The sequence below is a fragment of the Pan paniscus genome, chromosome 8 (genome assembly GCF_029289425.2).
Source record: "Pan paniscus chromosome 8, NHGRI_mPanPan1-v2.0_pri, whole genome shotgun sequence".
In the NCBI taxonomy this organism is placed as follows: Eukaryota; Metazoa; Chordata; class Mammalia; order Primates; family Hominidae; genus Pan; species Pan paniscus.
Window position 1 is genome coordinate 31,985,967 of NC_073257.2, and position 16,726 is coordinate 32,002,692.

Here is a 16,726-nt window from a genome sequence, read left to right on the forward strand (position 1 = left end):
CTATGGGTTCAAAATCAAAGTGGCGGAAGTATTATTTCTGATGAAGATAATGGACCATAATTAAGCTATATAACACATTATACTTTTAGGAAAAAATATAAAGCAATAAAATATGGTTAGTGACAAACTGTACTATGTTTCACAATATTCTTCTTCTTCTTTTTGAGACGGAGTTTCGCTCTAGTTGCCCAGACGGGAGTGCAATGGCGCGATCTCGGCTCACTGCAACCTGCACCTCCTGGGTTCAAGCGATTCTCCTGCCTCAGCCTCCTGAATAGCTGGGATTACAAGCACATGCCACCACTCCCAGCTTATTTTTTTGTATTTTTAGTAGAGATGGTGTTTCATCATGGTAGCCAGGCTGGTCTCGAACTCCTGACCGCAGGTGACCCACCTGCCTCAGTCTCCCAAATTCCTGGGATTATAGGCATGCGCCACCGCGCCCGGCCTCTTATTCTTTTTATAATATGATAAATTCCTTTTCCAGAAATACCACAGATGGCTGGTACCTGTATGCTGACAGTTCTGATGGGAAATTTGGTGACACGGCTGACATTCTCACTCCTATCATTTCACTCACGGGACCAAAATGTACCTTGGTGTTCTGGACACATATGAATGGGGCCACCGTTTGTTCTCTCCAGGTACTGCTTAGGCAATCACATTTTCTGAATTTTCTCTGTAAAAGTTCACAGTGCATAATTTGGTATCATTAAAATATATTCTGTTAATAAGTGAAAATGGACAATTACCAACACTTCACTAGATTTATAGTGGTATATGGAGTAAAAGCTTTAGCACAATTGGACATGAATAGCTAATAAGTAATTTTTATTCTATTTAATTATGAATGTTGTCTCTATGCTGAGGTTACAGCTTCTGGGTAATACTATTTTACACTTGAAACATATGCAGGTTTCAGTATCAGTGTTCTGAGTATAACCACAATCAAATAAATATATACACTTGGGTAATATCTGGATGTGTCTTCTTGTTGCCTTTGATGGTAGTAGTGCTACATTCTGTAATAGTCTTTTTCACAATGTTTCTCTGTTAAAAAAATTAAGCTGTTTTAAACTCATAACATGTTTCAAGAACAGCACAGACAACTCCAATATACACTTCACTCAGAGATCTTTTTTTTAAAAAAAAAAAAAAACGAGTTGTCCTGGTAATGTCCCCTATAGAAAAAAAAATCCAGTATAGGATAATATATTATACCAAGTTATTTCTTTCTACTGTCTTTCAAACAGGAATAATTCCTTATCTTCCCTAGGTTTTTATAAACTTGATATTTTAAAAGCCGATAGCCAAGTCATTTTGTAAAATGTCTCTTAGTTTAATTTTATTGTGTTAAGCTCTTTTTTCCTATTATATAACCAATATCGTGTTATTTTTATTGCATCCTGTTAGTGATCCTTATAAGCCCCATTACTTTTGTTTTTTTGTTATCAATAAATATTTTGCGAAGAGATATTTTAAGGATATGTAAAACATGGATTTCATCTCCATTTTACCCACAAATTTTTGCCTTCAGTAGTGGCTTTTTTTTTTTTTTTTTTGCTTGAACTAATTTTACAATGCTGATTGCCTAATTGTGATTTTCTAACTCAATTATTCTGTCCACATTTGTAGGTTGGATTCATGTTGGAAAAAAAAATTCTCATCCCTCTGTTTGTTTGCATATTTACTGTTTTATATCAATGTGGACTCATAAGTTTCTATTTTAGTCAATGTATTATAATCTATTAGTATTATTATTTATTTGCTCCTCAAATTATCTCAGATTTGGAAATAAGAGTCCCTCTTAACGAACTCCATGTCTCTCTAAAAAGGCCCATTATTCTTTGAGCATATTCTTTCTATTTGGCCAAGATGTTACAAACTTCACCTTATTTTTATCCTGTCCTGTCTCTGGAATTAACTATTCTTTCAGAAAGTCCTGTATTTTTTTTTTTCTGGAGCGTCCAACATATACAGGCCAGAGAAGAGTTCTGGAATATTAATTCAGATTCCCAAGTCCTGTATTCCCATGCTGTATATGCCCTGGTAGAGAATAATGCATAAAGTTCGTGAGTAATATGCGTAGACACCTCAGTTATATTGAAGAAGCCAACTCAATTTTGGAGCATCTCTGTTTATTGTGTTTCATAGCTTATGTGTTTCTTTCCAGGAAGCCCTGTCTGAAATAAATCCATGAATTCCAGAATTGTATGTACTCTGAGCAGTTTTAGAGTAGGGCTATCTTGCTGGAAGCAATCTATTGATAAGGACTCTCCCCCTTTTAGATACTATTAGCTTGCCAAGAAATCTCTAGCATATTTGCAACAAGATTAGACGTGAGTTTCCTGCTTTCTTTTTCCTCAGTAGAGAGATACAGACTGTGACTAACTGCTAGGTCATATGTTTTCCAAAAGGTTGATTGCAATATTAGTAGTAGGTGCTACCCTGACTCCTATTTTGTTTTATTCTAGGATTTTCCTGGCTGTTGTTATTCATTTTTCTAAAGAAACTTGAGATAAACATAGTTTCTTTCAAAAAACATATTAAATTTCATATCAATTTTAGAATTTTTTTATAATGTGAGACTTCGTTCTGAAAACAGTTAAAAAGTATATTTGTGTGTATACATGCATGGTTATGTTTAATAATCTAAAGACATCCAAATGGTCTTCTGGGTTGACGTTAAAACTTATTGTTGTAAATTGACTTTTTAAAAATGTTTTCAGGCAAAACAATTACTACAACTTACTGTAAGATTTTTGTCAATAAAATAAGAATTGTTTGCCTGGAATATTGTGGGGTTAAGATTGATGATGTGAAATATGCTTTCATTTTTTCAGTATAAAATTTGGTATTGGTAGATGAACTTTTTTAAAAGGATTAAAATTTTGTAAGTATGGAATTATAAAATGAATAAAATGATATCAATGCCTTATTTTTGTGTATGGATAAATAAAATAACATTAAATGTTGCATTAGTAAGTTTCTTGAACATATTTTTTCTCAGTGATTTGTATATAGTGTGGTATTAATATAAAGAAGACTCATTTGCTATACATTTTTTTCAATGCCTTTCAAAATTGATTTTTACTTATTGGTTAGAAATGACATTTTCTTGACCTTGATAATGTTCCAAATTAATTTGAATTTTATAGACTGATCATTTCATGATAGTTTTGCTAGTAACACATTATTTTTCTATGACTCTGGAAACTCCATTTATATTTTTAAAATGTGAATTTAATTAAAAAAACAGGTAATGAAATCATTAAAATTCATCTTCACTTTTAAAAGTCAGGACTTTCACAAATCTTTTATCTGAATAATTATTTGGTTGTATAAATTCTATTTTTAAAAAGTAATGTTGTGAAATCATTTAATACACTATGTAAGTCAGTTATTTTAAAATCAGAAATTGTTCCACTCTCCTTTGAGCCTTAGTTACTCTCTTCATGGCTCATTTTGTATCATTCTAAAAGAAGAGCCATAATAGTTTCCTGAGAGTAATCTGGATTCTGCTTTACATTGGGGGTACAGTACTGATGAGAACACGTTTGTTTCATGGTTGTTGGGCAAGAAGCTCTTACTGGTGCAGCATAAATAGATGCTCACTCATCTTACCCATCTGTGTGCTTACAATGAAATGAGCTGACATTGTAACATTACTGCCTCTCTGGAACCGTCTAATGAGAAAGATCATTCTCAAAAGAGTGTTTTAGTAAGCAATTCCATACTTTCTCATTTGACCACATGAATATTATTTAATATATAAAACAGCAATTGTTACTGCTGCCAGATTTTTAAAAAGTTAATGCAGTTGAGTTCTTAATTAAATGGTGCCCAGATACCTTAGGACTTGACTGACAGATATTCATGCACATCTTTATTGTAGAAAGCTTGTGAGGTACGCTAGGGGCACAATGCTGTAGAAAACAAAGATATCTAATAAAAAATATCTTAGCTCTTCTCTCCAGGACTTCATGTTGATATTGCAACTAAAAAAAAAAATCACTGGAAGAATTCTACATGTTTGCAATTTCTCAAGATAAAATACTTCAATGCCTTTTACTTGATTTATCTCTGTAGGTACTCATCAAGAAAGATAATGTTACTTCTAAATTGTGGGCTCAAACTGGACAGCAAGGTGCACAGTGGAAGAGAGCAGAAGTGTTTTTAGGCATTCGTTCACATACACAGGTGTGTAATACAGGTAGTTATGGGGTGAGTGAGTTCTGCTGATTTTTTTCATCCTCATTTATTTCCTTCTCTACTCACAGTCTTCTTGCCCCCGTTCCCTTTTTGATGTGTTCTGTGAATGCGTGGACACCACGCTTAACACTCCATGGAGCATTTTACATAAGGGATTGACAACTTCAGAATACTCTGATTTCTTCCAAGTAGATATTCGTACCTCTAGGAACATTTAATTTGAATAACAACCTTCCTTCACTCCCTAATCAGCCTCACACGTATAAGGAACATTTACCTCTGTTTTGCAAATATATTCTCAGAGCTTGTACAGCAATTAATTCTTTCAACCCTAATTTAAAAGATAGTCTTTGGAAAACATATTATATTATTAAACCTTATTATAGGGAATAGATTCACCTAATTTAAAAATATTTTTGGGAGGCACAGTATTGTGTAATGCTGTATTTGTCTTCATGGAATTTGTGACAATAGTAAGAGGATCAGACCTATACATATTAATAACTAAAGAAAAGTACTAGTACGAAGATGAAAATGTTTAAACTGGAAATAAGCATGTGCTGAAATGTTTGGCACAAAGCATATTTCTTATGGATTAACAAGAAAGCAAGACCTCCATTGGCTGTTGTTTTATTGGGAATTTTCTCAGAAGATGAGGCTTAGCTCTGAAGATTTGTTAAAATTTGAATAAGCAGAGTGAGAACACAGAGCCATTTATGTACAACATTTTCTTCTTAGTCTTAACTGCCTGGGTCTTAATTCCATGAATTTAGAGCTGTTTATCTCCAGATAGAAGGGATAAAATTCTTGTTAAATATTGCATTTTCACTCTTCCATGTGCAGCTGGGGTAGCCAAGTTGGCTGTGAATGTTCAGATAAATACATCTACAATCATGTGCTTTCTCTGATAGATCAGCTCCTCTCAACTCCAGTGGGAGTATACAGGCTTCCATTGTATAAAAGCACTGAAAAGTGTTACAGCCAATTTCTTGGAATGATAGGTGTGGTAAATCCCATGTATCTTTTGCCTCTTTCTGGAACCCAGTTTACTTATGAATCACTTGTAGATAATTTAGGATATACATAAGAAGGAAGTTCAACCTGAAGCAGTAAAGACTGAATATCAGTTTCATAGCCTTGCACAACATGAAACTTTTTATTACAGGGATCCCAACTGTTCAGCCTCTCAGGTCTTTAAACTGAGGCGAGAAGAAATCTCAGCAAGAACATGTAGAAAATTCTACTCTGCCACACTTGGCCTTCCACCCCAGGAGATGAAGTCTTAACTATTTCTGTGCATGTAAAATATTTTTATAGTAAAATTGTGTTTGAAGTAATATTAAGGGGAATTTCAGCACATACAATCAATTATTAATTTAGCCATTCTGAATTTCTAATTTTTCACATATTGAGATTAAAGAGGAGTATACCCCTGATTTTTTTGACTCTTAAAAGTAAATATTAATGGCTTGTGAATATTTGCTGTTTTATGTGTGATTTCTTCCATATTAAGCACTTACTACGTGCAAAGCACATTGCTATGCACCATGCACGAGAGAGACAGTGGTTAGTTAGGCACACTCTTCGTGATTCTGCCATTTCTTACAAGATTGTTCTCTTTAGTCTCACAAAGATGACTGCCTCTAGCCCTTGGGGAAACATATAAAATATTTTTAGAAATGGTATGCTGAAGCATCACTGGGAAGCTTGTATAATTTTATTTGGGAACCCCCCCCAAATTTAAACAAAATATTTAATTACAATAATTTTTACTATTCGAGCAATTGCATATGTAGCAGTTACTGAGTGCTACATACTATTTATGAATTTTTAAAAGATTTACTCATTTTGCTTTCACAATAACCTTTTGAGTTACATAGTATTATTATCTCCATATTATAAATTAGAATACAGAAATACCCAGATGTTAGGTCTTTTGTTCTAGTTATGTAACTACAAATGGCAGAGGCTGACTGTAGACAAGGTCAGGCCTTCCACCAGTCCACAATGCAACTGCCATGCTACATTGTCTACCAAATTTTACAAAAATGATTAACCCTGACTATATTCTGTCTGAAGAAAGATGCATTGTAGTTTCTCTCTTTTTTAATAACAGTTAATCACATTTGGTATTAAAGTCTAGGGAATCCCAACCAACCTTATATGAAGCATTGAGATATAAGTGATGATTTGATTATTTGAACAAGGCAAGCATCTGAGGTTGTACCTATATGGCAGAAGATAAGCCAGTTAACAGTGCAACACTCATTGCATTATCTGATTTCTTATTCACAGAGCATTGCAGCATATATTGAAATTTTAGACTATCCAGATAATAGAGTATCTTTTATATTTTGCATGTCAACATTTTTCCATTGCTAAATTTCCCTTTTAAGAAAGTCGTAGTCCTTATTATACTTTCTGGTTTCATCTCTTTTTAATCACTTTCAAGCTCTTCATCTATCTTACTAATATTTTTTTCTTTCCAAGCTCACCTACTATGAAGAGCAGTCTATTCCTTTTACGTAAAGTCAATATATGTACACAGTTATATATTTTTTTGATAATGTGAGAGGCATGATTTCAATTATTCCAACCTCTCATGTTAAGAGGAGAACACCTAGGTTCACACAATAGTATAAAGACCTACTGCATCTGAAGGAAAAGAAAAAAACTATAATTATTTCTTTTAAGAAAAATAATTGTCCAGAATTGGTCAAAAGATATTTCTAAATATGGTAACAGTAAATATTTCGTGCAAAATCACTAAAGTAAAACTGTCCTTGTTAACTCACCTCCAATTGTTCTAAATTTTTTTGAAATATCTCAATATTTCTTATGTTAACATATACATACTTAGCTTGCAGAAAAACTTAATAAAAAGACTGAATTCATTTCTCTGAAAAATCCTAAACTACAGAATATGTGATGTTTTATGTACCTGTGAAACAACATTCATTTTTATTCCAAGCAATGGTATTGTTAATAAATTGAAGATGGAATTTGTAAAAGCATTAATGATTCCTGTTACTATTCTTCATTCTTCCTGATTCTACTGAAGTCCACACACGTGGGAAATCATTGTCAAACAATAGGACACATGAAGATTCTGCTCATCACATACATAAATCAAAAGCAAATCAAAATCATTTCAATTCCAAAGATGTGTCCAATTAAAAAAAAAAACTCATGGTATTGAGGACTTATCTTTTAGCTTTCAAACAGTAGGAATGGAGAGATCTGACGAATGACAAGAATTGAGCAAAATAAAGAATATACTTGTATCTTTTCATTCTTGGTACTTTATGTCATCTGATCTACTGTTTTCCTGTGCAGTGATGCTCTAAAACAGGAGTAGGTCTTGTTGGAGATCTGAGAGCTGGCAAAGGCAGTAGTGGATTGGTGTCTCCTGCAAATTTTCTAGACCCATATCCTAAAAATCTAGACATAAGCCAGTGGTGTTGCCGCTCCCACATTCTTAGGTGTTGAGGGTGACCTAGGTCTTAAATGGTCCTTAAATTTCCTGGGTCACTTTCAACATAGGGACATAAAAAACAAAAACACAAACAAAAAACAAACAACAAAAAACAGATTCACGATTGATGTGCTTGATACTTAGTGTTTGCCCAGGTTTTGAACTTCTTGATTGACAGTTTAACTGTAACTGGCTTTTTTTTTTTTAGATTGTCTTCAGAGCCAAACGTGGTATCAGTTACATAGGAGATGTAGCAGTGGATGATATTTCCTTCCAAGATTGCTCCCCTTCGCTTAGCCCAGAGAGAAAGTGTACTGCTCATGAATTCATGTGTGCTAATAAGCACTGCATTGCCAAAGACAAGCTGTGTGATTTTGTGAATGATTGTGCTGATAATTCAGATGAGACTACTTTCATTTGCCGTAAGTAAAAGGGTTCTGTTTTCTTACTTTTGCCTTCAACTCCCACAACCTTACTCAATATCTGTGTTTATTGTTGAAACATGCAGAGTGTGTGTATCTCAACACCAGGGGAAGGTAAGGTGATTTAACTTGACACATTCTCTCCTTTCTCTGAATAATTCATTTATAATCATAATTCATTTAAAACCAATTGATGGCTGTGTGTGTGTATGTGTGTATTAATTGGAGATAAATTGGAAAACAGGTGTCTTCAAAGAAAAACAGAATGGAAACAAGTATTTTTCATATGAAAGTTTTTTGTTTTTTTTTTTTTTCGAGACGGAATCTCACTCTGTTGCAGGATGGAGTGCAGTGGCGTGATCTCGGTTCACTGCAAACTCCGCCTCCCAGGTTCAAGTGATTCTCCTGCCTCAGCCTCCCGAATAGCTGGGACTACAGGCGCCTGCCACCACGCCCAGCTATTTTTTTGTATTTTTAGTAGAGGTGGGGTTTCACCATCTTGGCCAGGATGGTCTTGATCTCTGGACCTCATGATCTGCCTGCCTTGGCTGCCCAGAGTGCTGGGATTGCAGGCATGAGTTACCTGGCCTGAAATAATTTTTTTTTTTTAAATGACAGGCAAAATTTTCATTAAAGACAATTCATGCAGGACTGGTGAGCCTACAGCCTCTGATGCATTTCAGAGGATTGTCATTTCTCTGTGTATATTGTCAGATGTGATAGGTTGTTAAAAAAAATCAACACCCTGTTAAATACCTGTATATAAAATAGACAAAGTGATCTCTCAAGGAGATACATATCAGCTGTGTGATATGGTTAAAGGAGATCAACTCATAATGAACACCATATATTAAAATATCCTTAGCTAAATGCACCATATGTACTCATTCTGCTAAGCCTGTAAGATTGTGCAACATAGTCCAATTGTTGCTTCATTTAACTGCAAGTGAGGTGTATATAAATTGTCAAAATGAAGGTTGACAAATTATGTCACCATTACCTTTAATAATTTCTGAGATAGAATATTGCAGTTTGATATTATTTGCTTCTTGGAACCAAACCTGGAATATCATGAACAACTTCAGTATATAGAGCTTACATATATATAGAACTCTTAATGTTCAAAGCCTTTTTATTTATTAATCTTCATTTGAACTTCAGAAGTCTTGAGAGGTACGTGGGAAAGATATTATTAGTGCAGTCAACAGATGAAGCTGTCAACAAGAGTGCCTTAGGTTTTGTCAAAGTTCATAAAACTTGTACTGACAGAGTTGGTCCTAGAACACAAGTATTTTATTTATTATTATACTTTAAGTTCTCGGGTACATGTGCACAACGTGCAGGTTTGTTACATAGGTATACACATGCCATGGTTGTTTGCTGCACCCATCAACATTAGGTATTTCTCCTAATGCTATCCCTCCCCTAGCCCCCTACCCTCTGGCAGGCCCTGGTGTATGATGTTCCCCTCCCTTTGTCCATGTGTTCTCATTAGAATTCAAGTATTTTGATTTATGATCCAATGTTTTGCCCAAGCTACCACACCACTTCTTTTTTTTTAAAAAAAGGTTATTTCAACTTTTATTTTAGAATCAGTGGTACATTTGCAGGTTTCTTGTATATTGTGTGATGGGGAGATTTGGGGTATGATTAGTCTTGTCAGCCAGATAGTGAGCATAGGACACAATAGATTTTTAGCCCTTTTCCTCCTCTCCCTCTCTCCACTCTAGTAGTCCCCAGCTCTTTTTGTTCCCATGTTTATGTCCACATTTACACAGTGTTGAGCATCCACTTATAAGTGAGAATATGCAGTGTTTGGTTTTCTGTTCCTGCATTGATTCACTTAGAATTATGGCCTCCACCTGTGTCCATGTTGATGCAAAGGACTTGATTTCATTCTATTTTATGACTGTGTATTATTCCGTGGTGTATATGTAACAGATTTTCTTTATTCAATCCACCATTGATGGGCACCTGGATTGATTCCATGTCTTTGCTATTGTGAATCGTGCTCCGATGAACATAGGAATGCGTGTATCTTTTCGGGAAAAAGATCTATTTTCCTTTGGTTATATACCCAATAATGGAATTGCTGGGTCAAATGGTAATTCTGCTTTGAGTTCTTTCAGAAGTCTTCAAACTCCTTTCCACAGTGGCTGAACTAATTTACATTCCCACCAGCAGTGTGTAAGCTTTGCCTTTTCTCGGTAACCTCGCCAACATCTGTTCTTTTTTGGCTTTTTAATAATGGCCATTTTGACTAGTGTAAGATGGTGTCTCACTGTGGTTTTGATTTGCATTTCTCTGATGATTAGTGATACAGAGCATTTCTTTCATATGTTTGTTGCCCCTTGTTTGTCTTCTTTTGAAAAGTGTCTGTTCATGTCCTTTGCCCACTTTTTAATGGGGTTGTTTTTTGTTTGTTGAATTGACTAAATTCTTTATGGATTCAGGAAAGTAGACCTTTGTTGTATGCGTAGTCTGTGACTATTTTCTGCTGTCTTGTAGGTTGTCTGTTTACTCTGTTGGTAGGTTTTTTGTTTTTTTTTTTTTTTCTGTGCAGAGCTCTTTAGTTTAATTAGGTCCCACTTGTCAAGTTTTGGTTTCGTTTCAATTGCTTTTGATAATTTAGTCATAAATTCCTTTCCAAGGCTGTTGTGAAAAATTCAGTTTCCTTGGTTTTCTTCTAGAATTTTTATAGTTTTGGGTCTTGCCTTTAAGTCTTTAATCTGTCCTGAGTTTATATTTGTGTATGATAAAAGGTAGAGTTCCAGCTTCATTCTCCTGCATATACCCTATCACTTTTGTGTATAACTGAATCTTAAAAAAAAAAAAAAACTTAATGTTTTTACCACCAAGAGATGACAAGTGTTTGAGAGATGATAAGTGTTAACTTTGGTTTGATCAGTACTATAATACATACATATATGAAAACATTACACTGTACCCCATAAATATGACAATTACTGTATCAGTTGAAAACAAAACTTATTCTCTACAGTTATAGACATAGATGTCCTTTTAAAATCACATGACTATATATTCCTTCAATTTTGGGTTATTTATTATATCCATTATGTGAAAAAGGGAAAATACTTTGCTACTCTGGAATTCTGTATTTATTAATATTTATCTTTACCTTATGAATATTTTCTGCTATTAGTTATTTTTGTATCAAATGCTTGTAGATTTTCTTCATTGTCATTTTCACTTAAATATTACACAAATAAGGTTAACAGTTAAATAGAGCACATATAATGCTTTCGAATTTTATTTGTAATGTTTCCAGTGTATCTCTTTCCTAGAGATATAGTTTAGTGTAATTTTTCAGAATTCAAGGTATCATTTTATTTCTGGCTAAATATTTCTTGAACTCTTTGTATTTAGGCTCTAAAGTTGTGCGTATTTCTAGGAATTTCTCTCTGTATTAGGGAAAGTATGCTGATTTACCAAGGGAATCGGAAACATATTAAAAACATACTGTCTTGTTAGTTCTTTTATTTCAAACCTAAAGGCAAAAGTAATCATGAACCTTTGGAGGATAAGTTGTATCAGAAGGTGCTTTTTGGTGAATGATTGCAAAACCTCTTGTTCTGTGTTTTTTTTTTTTTTTTTTTTTTTAGATTTGAGTGGGCATATTCATACCGGTAATATTAGAGCAACAAAGCTGAATTAGTTCCAAATAATGCATAGGAAAAGTAAAACTTTTTCAGCTCCTAGGACAAACAAACAAATCAGAATAAACCTGATTTTGGCATTGGTTGCCATTACATGAGAATTATTTCTTTTAACATAGCATTGCTAATTTTTTTTAAAAGTTCAACTGTGTTTCCAGTCTACTGGTCTTAAATGTTACGTTTTAGTTATAAAGTGGCTGGAATCTGCCATATGAATTATAAGTGATGTTATTATATTTATATGCTATGAACTTTGATGCCCTAATTTGACCCAGAAGAAGAGAAAGATAATATTAAAAGAATCACCATAGCAACTGATTTCAAAAGTTTGGCTGGCAAGCAACCATGTATTTGGGTTTAAATTCCACAGTCTCCTTTCTTTGTTTTGTTTTGAGAATTCTAAGTAAAGCTTGAACACATAACATAACTCTGAGAAGGCTTTGAAAATGTGATTAGGTAGAAATATACCATCTAGGAATAGCAGAAAGAATGAAAGAAATCAACTCTTTTTAAAGATATAAGACGTTTCATGGAGAAATTTTTTTTTTATTATTATACTTTAAGTTCTGGAGTATATGTGCAGAACATGCAGATTTGTTACATAGATATACACGTGCCATGGTGGTTTGCTGCACCCATCAACCCGTCATCTACATTAGGCATTTCTCCTAATGCTGTCCCTCCCCTAGCCCCCCACCCCCCGACAGCCAATAACAGACAGAGAGCCAAATCATGAGTGAACTCCCATTCACAACTGCTACAAAGAGAATGAAATACTTAGAAATCCTTTGTAATATAAACATGTACATCCTGCTTTAATTATCTGTATATCAGTGTAGACTCTGAAAGCAAGAATCTATAAAAAAGTAATTTAAAAAAATAATCTGAATAACACTTCTACAATACAGGATGTAGTCAAAGTGATTTGTGTATCTAGGAACTCTAAAATCTTATTTGAACATAATCATGCCATTGATACAGAGACTTCTATGGGAAACAACCATTTTATTAGCTTCCAAATACATTCTAATTAGCTTATTTACGGATGAGACACAATTCAGAGTATCTCAGGCATTCTCCAAATGTTTTAACTTTGTGCTGTGGTAAGGATGCAATAGAGTTGACCAACAGAGTCAGTGATCTGCACCTAAGGGCATATGTAACACAGTTTCACAGCTTCAGATATGTATCATTTTCAAGCACACACAGAACATTTAGCAAGGAACAAAAAAGGGTTATAATTTTAAGTAGTAATTTTTGATGGTTTAAAGTCACTTAGGGTATACCTTCTGAATTAGGCTGGAGATCAATGACAAGACAATGTCTAGGAAACTCCCGTTGTTTAGGAAAAAGACACTTTTAATAGCCCATGCCCCCCTCCTAAATCACATTAAATTAAAAAATGTATTGAAACAGAAATAACAAGAATATTGCATAACATAAACTGTGGGCATTTGCTAAGCCAGTAGATAGAGAAAAATGTATTGCCTTAAAAAATTGTATTAGAAACCAATTAGGTAATAGCACAAATTAATGAAATAGAACACAAATCTAAGATGGAGGACTTCAGAAGACCAATAAAATTTTCAAAACCCTGCCAAGAATAACGAAAAATAAAGACAAAACTATTTAATTAATATATATTTATTGGGCAGTTGTTATATGGCAAGCAATTTTTGAGACACCTAGTATATATCATTAAATGAAACAGAAAAAATATCCTGTTCTTCTTGAGCATGTACTTTTTTGTTAAACAGAAAATATATATTGTGTGTGTATATATATTACACAAAATATATTGTGTGTATATATTTGTGTATATATTATACACAAGTAAACTTACACATATGTATATGTAAGTAAACTTTCATATACATATGCATGTATGTGTATATGTACATACTTAACATATGTGTATATAAGTAAGCTAGACAATTTGTTAAGTAATAGGTACACACTTACATATGTGTATATAAAATTACACAGCTTGTTAAGAGGTGATCAGTGCTATGAGAAAAAGATAAAACTTAAGAAACCATGAAATGGAAGGATGGCAAATTAAAATCTTAAGTAGCACAGTAAGGACAGGCCTAGGTGAGAAGGTATTGCAGCACATTTTTGAAGGAGGTCTGGGACCTGCTGCTTTCCTTTTTAAGCTTTTTAGTTAGAGCCATCCTAGGGAGTATGAAGTGTAATCTCATGGTGGTTTTGATTTGTATTTTCCTAATGATGAATGATGTTGAACATCTTTTCTTGATCTTATTGGCCATTTGTGTATCTTTTTTGGAGAAATGTCTATGGAAGTATTTTGTCCATTTTTTCACAGAATTGTTTATCTTTTGTTGAGTTACAGAAGTTCTTTAGAATTCTAAATCTTAAATCATTATCAAATATGCAATTTACAAATATTTATCATCATTTTGTAGGTTGTCTTTTTTCATGTTTATTTTTAATTCCTTTACTTTTATAGCAATTTTAGGTTTACAACAAACTGAGTAGAAAGTACAGTTATCAACTGGGTGCGGTGGCTCATGCCTGTAATCCCAGCACTTTGGGAGGCCAAGGCGGGCGGATCATGAGGTCAGGAGATCGAGACCATCCTCGCCAACATTGTGAAACCCCATCTCCACTAAAAATACAAAAAATTAGCTGGGCGTGGTGACACACGCTTGTAGTCCCAGCTACTCGGGAGGCAGGGGCAGGGGAATTGCTTGAACCCAGGAGGCAGAGGTTGTAGTGAGCCAAGATCACGCCACTGCACTCCAGCCTGGTGACAGAGCAAGATTCTGTCTCAAAAAAGAAAAAAAAGAAAAAAAAAAGAAAGAAAGTACATATACTCCTTCTTTCCATATACCCACAGCCTTCCCCATACAAGAGTGGTACATTTTCTACAATCGATAAACCTACAATGACACATCATTAACACTCAAACTCCATAGTTTACATTAGGTCTCACTCTTGGTGCTGTATATTCTGTGGGTTTAACAAATGTATAATAACATGTATCGACTATCATAGTATCCTTACAGAGTCGTTTCATTGCCCTAAAAATCCTCTATGCTCCGCTTGTTTATTCCTCTCTACCCTTAAACAGCTGGCAACTGATTTTGATCCTGTCTCCATAGTTTTGTCTTTTCCAGAATATCATGTAGTTGGAATAATACAGCATGTAGCCTTTTCAAATTTCCTTTTTTCAATTAATAATACACGTGATAGCTCAATTATTTTTAAAGCTGGATAATATTCTGTTGTCTGAACATGCCACAGTTTATCTGTCCATTCACTCGCTGAGGGGCATCTTGGTTGCTTCCAATTTTGGCAATTATTAATGAAGCTGCTGTAAGCATGCATGTGCAGGTTCTTGTGTGGACATAAGTTTTTAACTCCTTTGGGTAAATACCAGGGAGCAACTTTACTGGATTATATGGTAAAGTATGTTTAGTTCTGCAAGGAACTGCCAAACTGTTTTCCAAAGTGGCTGTACCATTTTGCTTTCACAGCATCAATGAATGGCAATTTCTGTTACTCTATATCTTTGCCAGCACTTGATGTTTTCAGTTTTGTTTTTTAAATTTTTGCTATCTTAATAGGTATTTAGTAGTATGTCGTTTTTTAAAATTTGCAATTTCTGATGACATATGATGTTGAGCATTGTTTCATTTGCTTACTTGCCATTGTATATCTTCTTTGATGAGGTGTCTGTTTAGATCTTCTGTCTGTTTATTAATTAGATTGTTTGTTTTTGAGTTTTGAATGTTCTTTGTATATTTTGGATAATTTTTTTTATCAGATGTATCTTTCACATATTTTCTTCCAGTTTGTGACTAGTCTTCTACTGGTAATTTGCTTTACAGTGTCTTTCAGAAAGCATCAGTTTTAAATTTTAACAAAGTCTGGCTTACCAATTATTTGTTTCATGAATTGTGCCATTGGTATTGTATTTAAAAAGCTATCACCATAGCAAAAGATCATCTAGATCTTCTCAGATGTTATTTTCTAGCATTTTTATAGTTTTGCATTTTCATGTCTATTGTCCATTTTGAGTTAATTTTTGTGAAGGATATAAACTTATAAACTCTGTGTCTAGATTCATTGTTTTGCATGTAGATGTTCAGTTTTTCCAGTGCCATTTACTAAAAAGACTCTTCTTTCACCATTGACTTGACTATGTTCTGTTTTTCAAATATCAGTTAACCATATTTTTGTTCATCTGCTTCTGGGCTCTGTATTCTGTTTGATTCATCTATTTGTATATTCTTTTGCCAATACCTCATTGTCTTGATTACTGTAACTTTATTGTAAGGCCTGGGGTCAGGTAGTTTTAGGCGTCTTCTTTTGTTTTATTTTTACTATTGTCTTGACTATTCTTAATCTTTTGCCTCTCTATGCCAGCCTTAGGATTGTTTGTCAATATCCACAAAATAACTTGCTGGGATTTTATTGGGAGTGCATTGTATCTAAAGGTCAAATTGGGAAGAATTGATATCTTGACAACCTTGAGCATTTCTTTTGATGAACATGAAATAACTCTCCATTTAGTTAGTCTTTGATATATTTTATCATAGTTTAATAGTTTTCCACGTATAAGTCTTACATCTGGCAGGGTGCGGTGGATCACACCTGTAATGCCAGCACTTCGGGAGGCCGAGACAGATGGATACACTGAGGTCAGGAGTTCGAGACTAGCCTGGCCAACATGGCGAAACCCCGTCTCTACTAAAATTGCAAAAAATTAGCTGGGTGTGGTGGCGGGTGCCTGTAATCCCAGCTACTCAGGAGGCTGAGACAGGAGAATCACTTGAACCCGGGAGGCAGAGGTTGCAGTGAACCGAGATCATGCCACTGCACTCCATCCTGGGTAACAGAGCAAGACTCCGCCTCAGAAAAAAACAAAAATAAAATAAAAATAAATCTTACATCTACTTCGTTAGACATATACC

General features: G+C 34.2%; 1 protein-coding gene across 1 annotated transcript in view; it reads left to right on the forward strand.

The window, feature by feature from the left end:
- The window catches only part of MALRD1 (MAM and LDL receptor class A domain containing 1), a 642,247-nt gene that overhangs the window by 220,322 nt on the left and 405,199 nt on the right, over positions 1-16,726 (forward strand). The window contains 3 exon segments of the mRNA XM_055092251.1: positions 488-644; positions 4,090-4,200; positions 7,896-8,109. Coding sequence (XP_054948226.1) covers positions 488-644; positions 4,090-4,200; positions 7,896-8,109 — 482 coding nt within the window.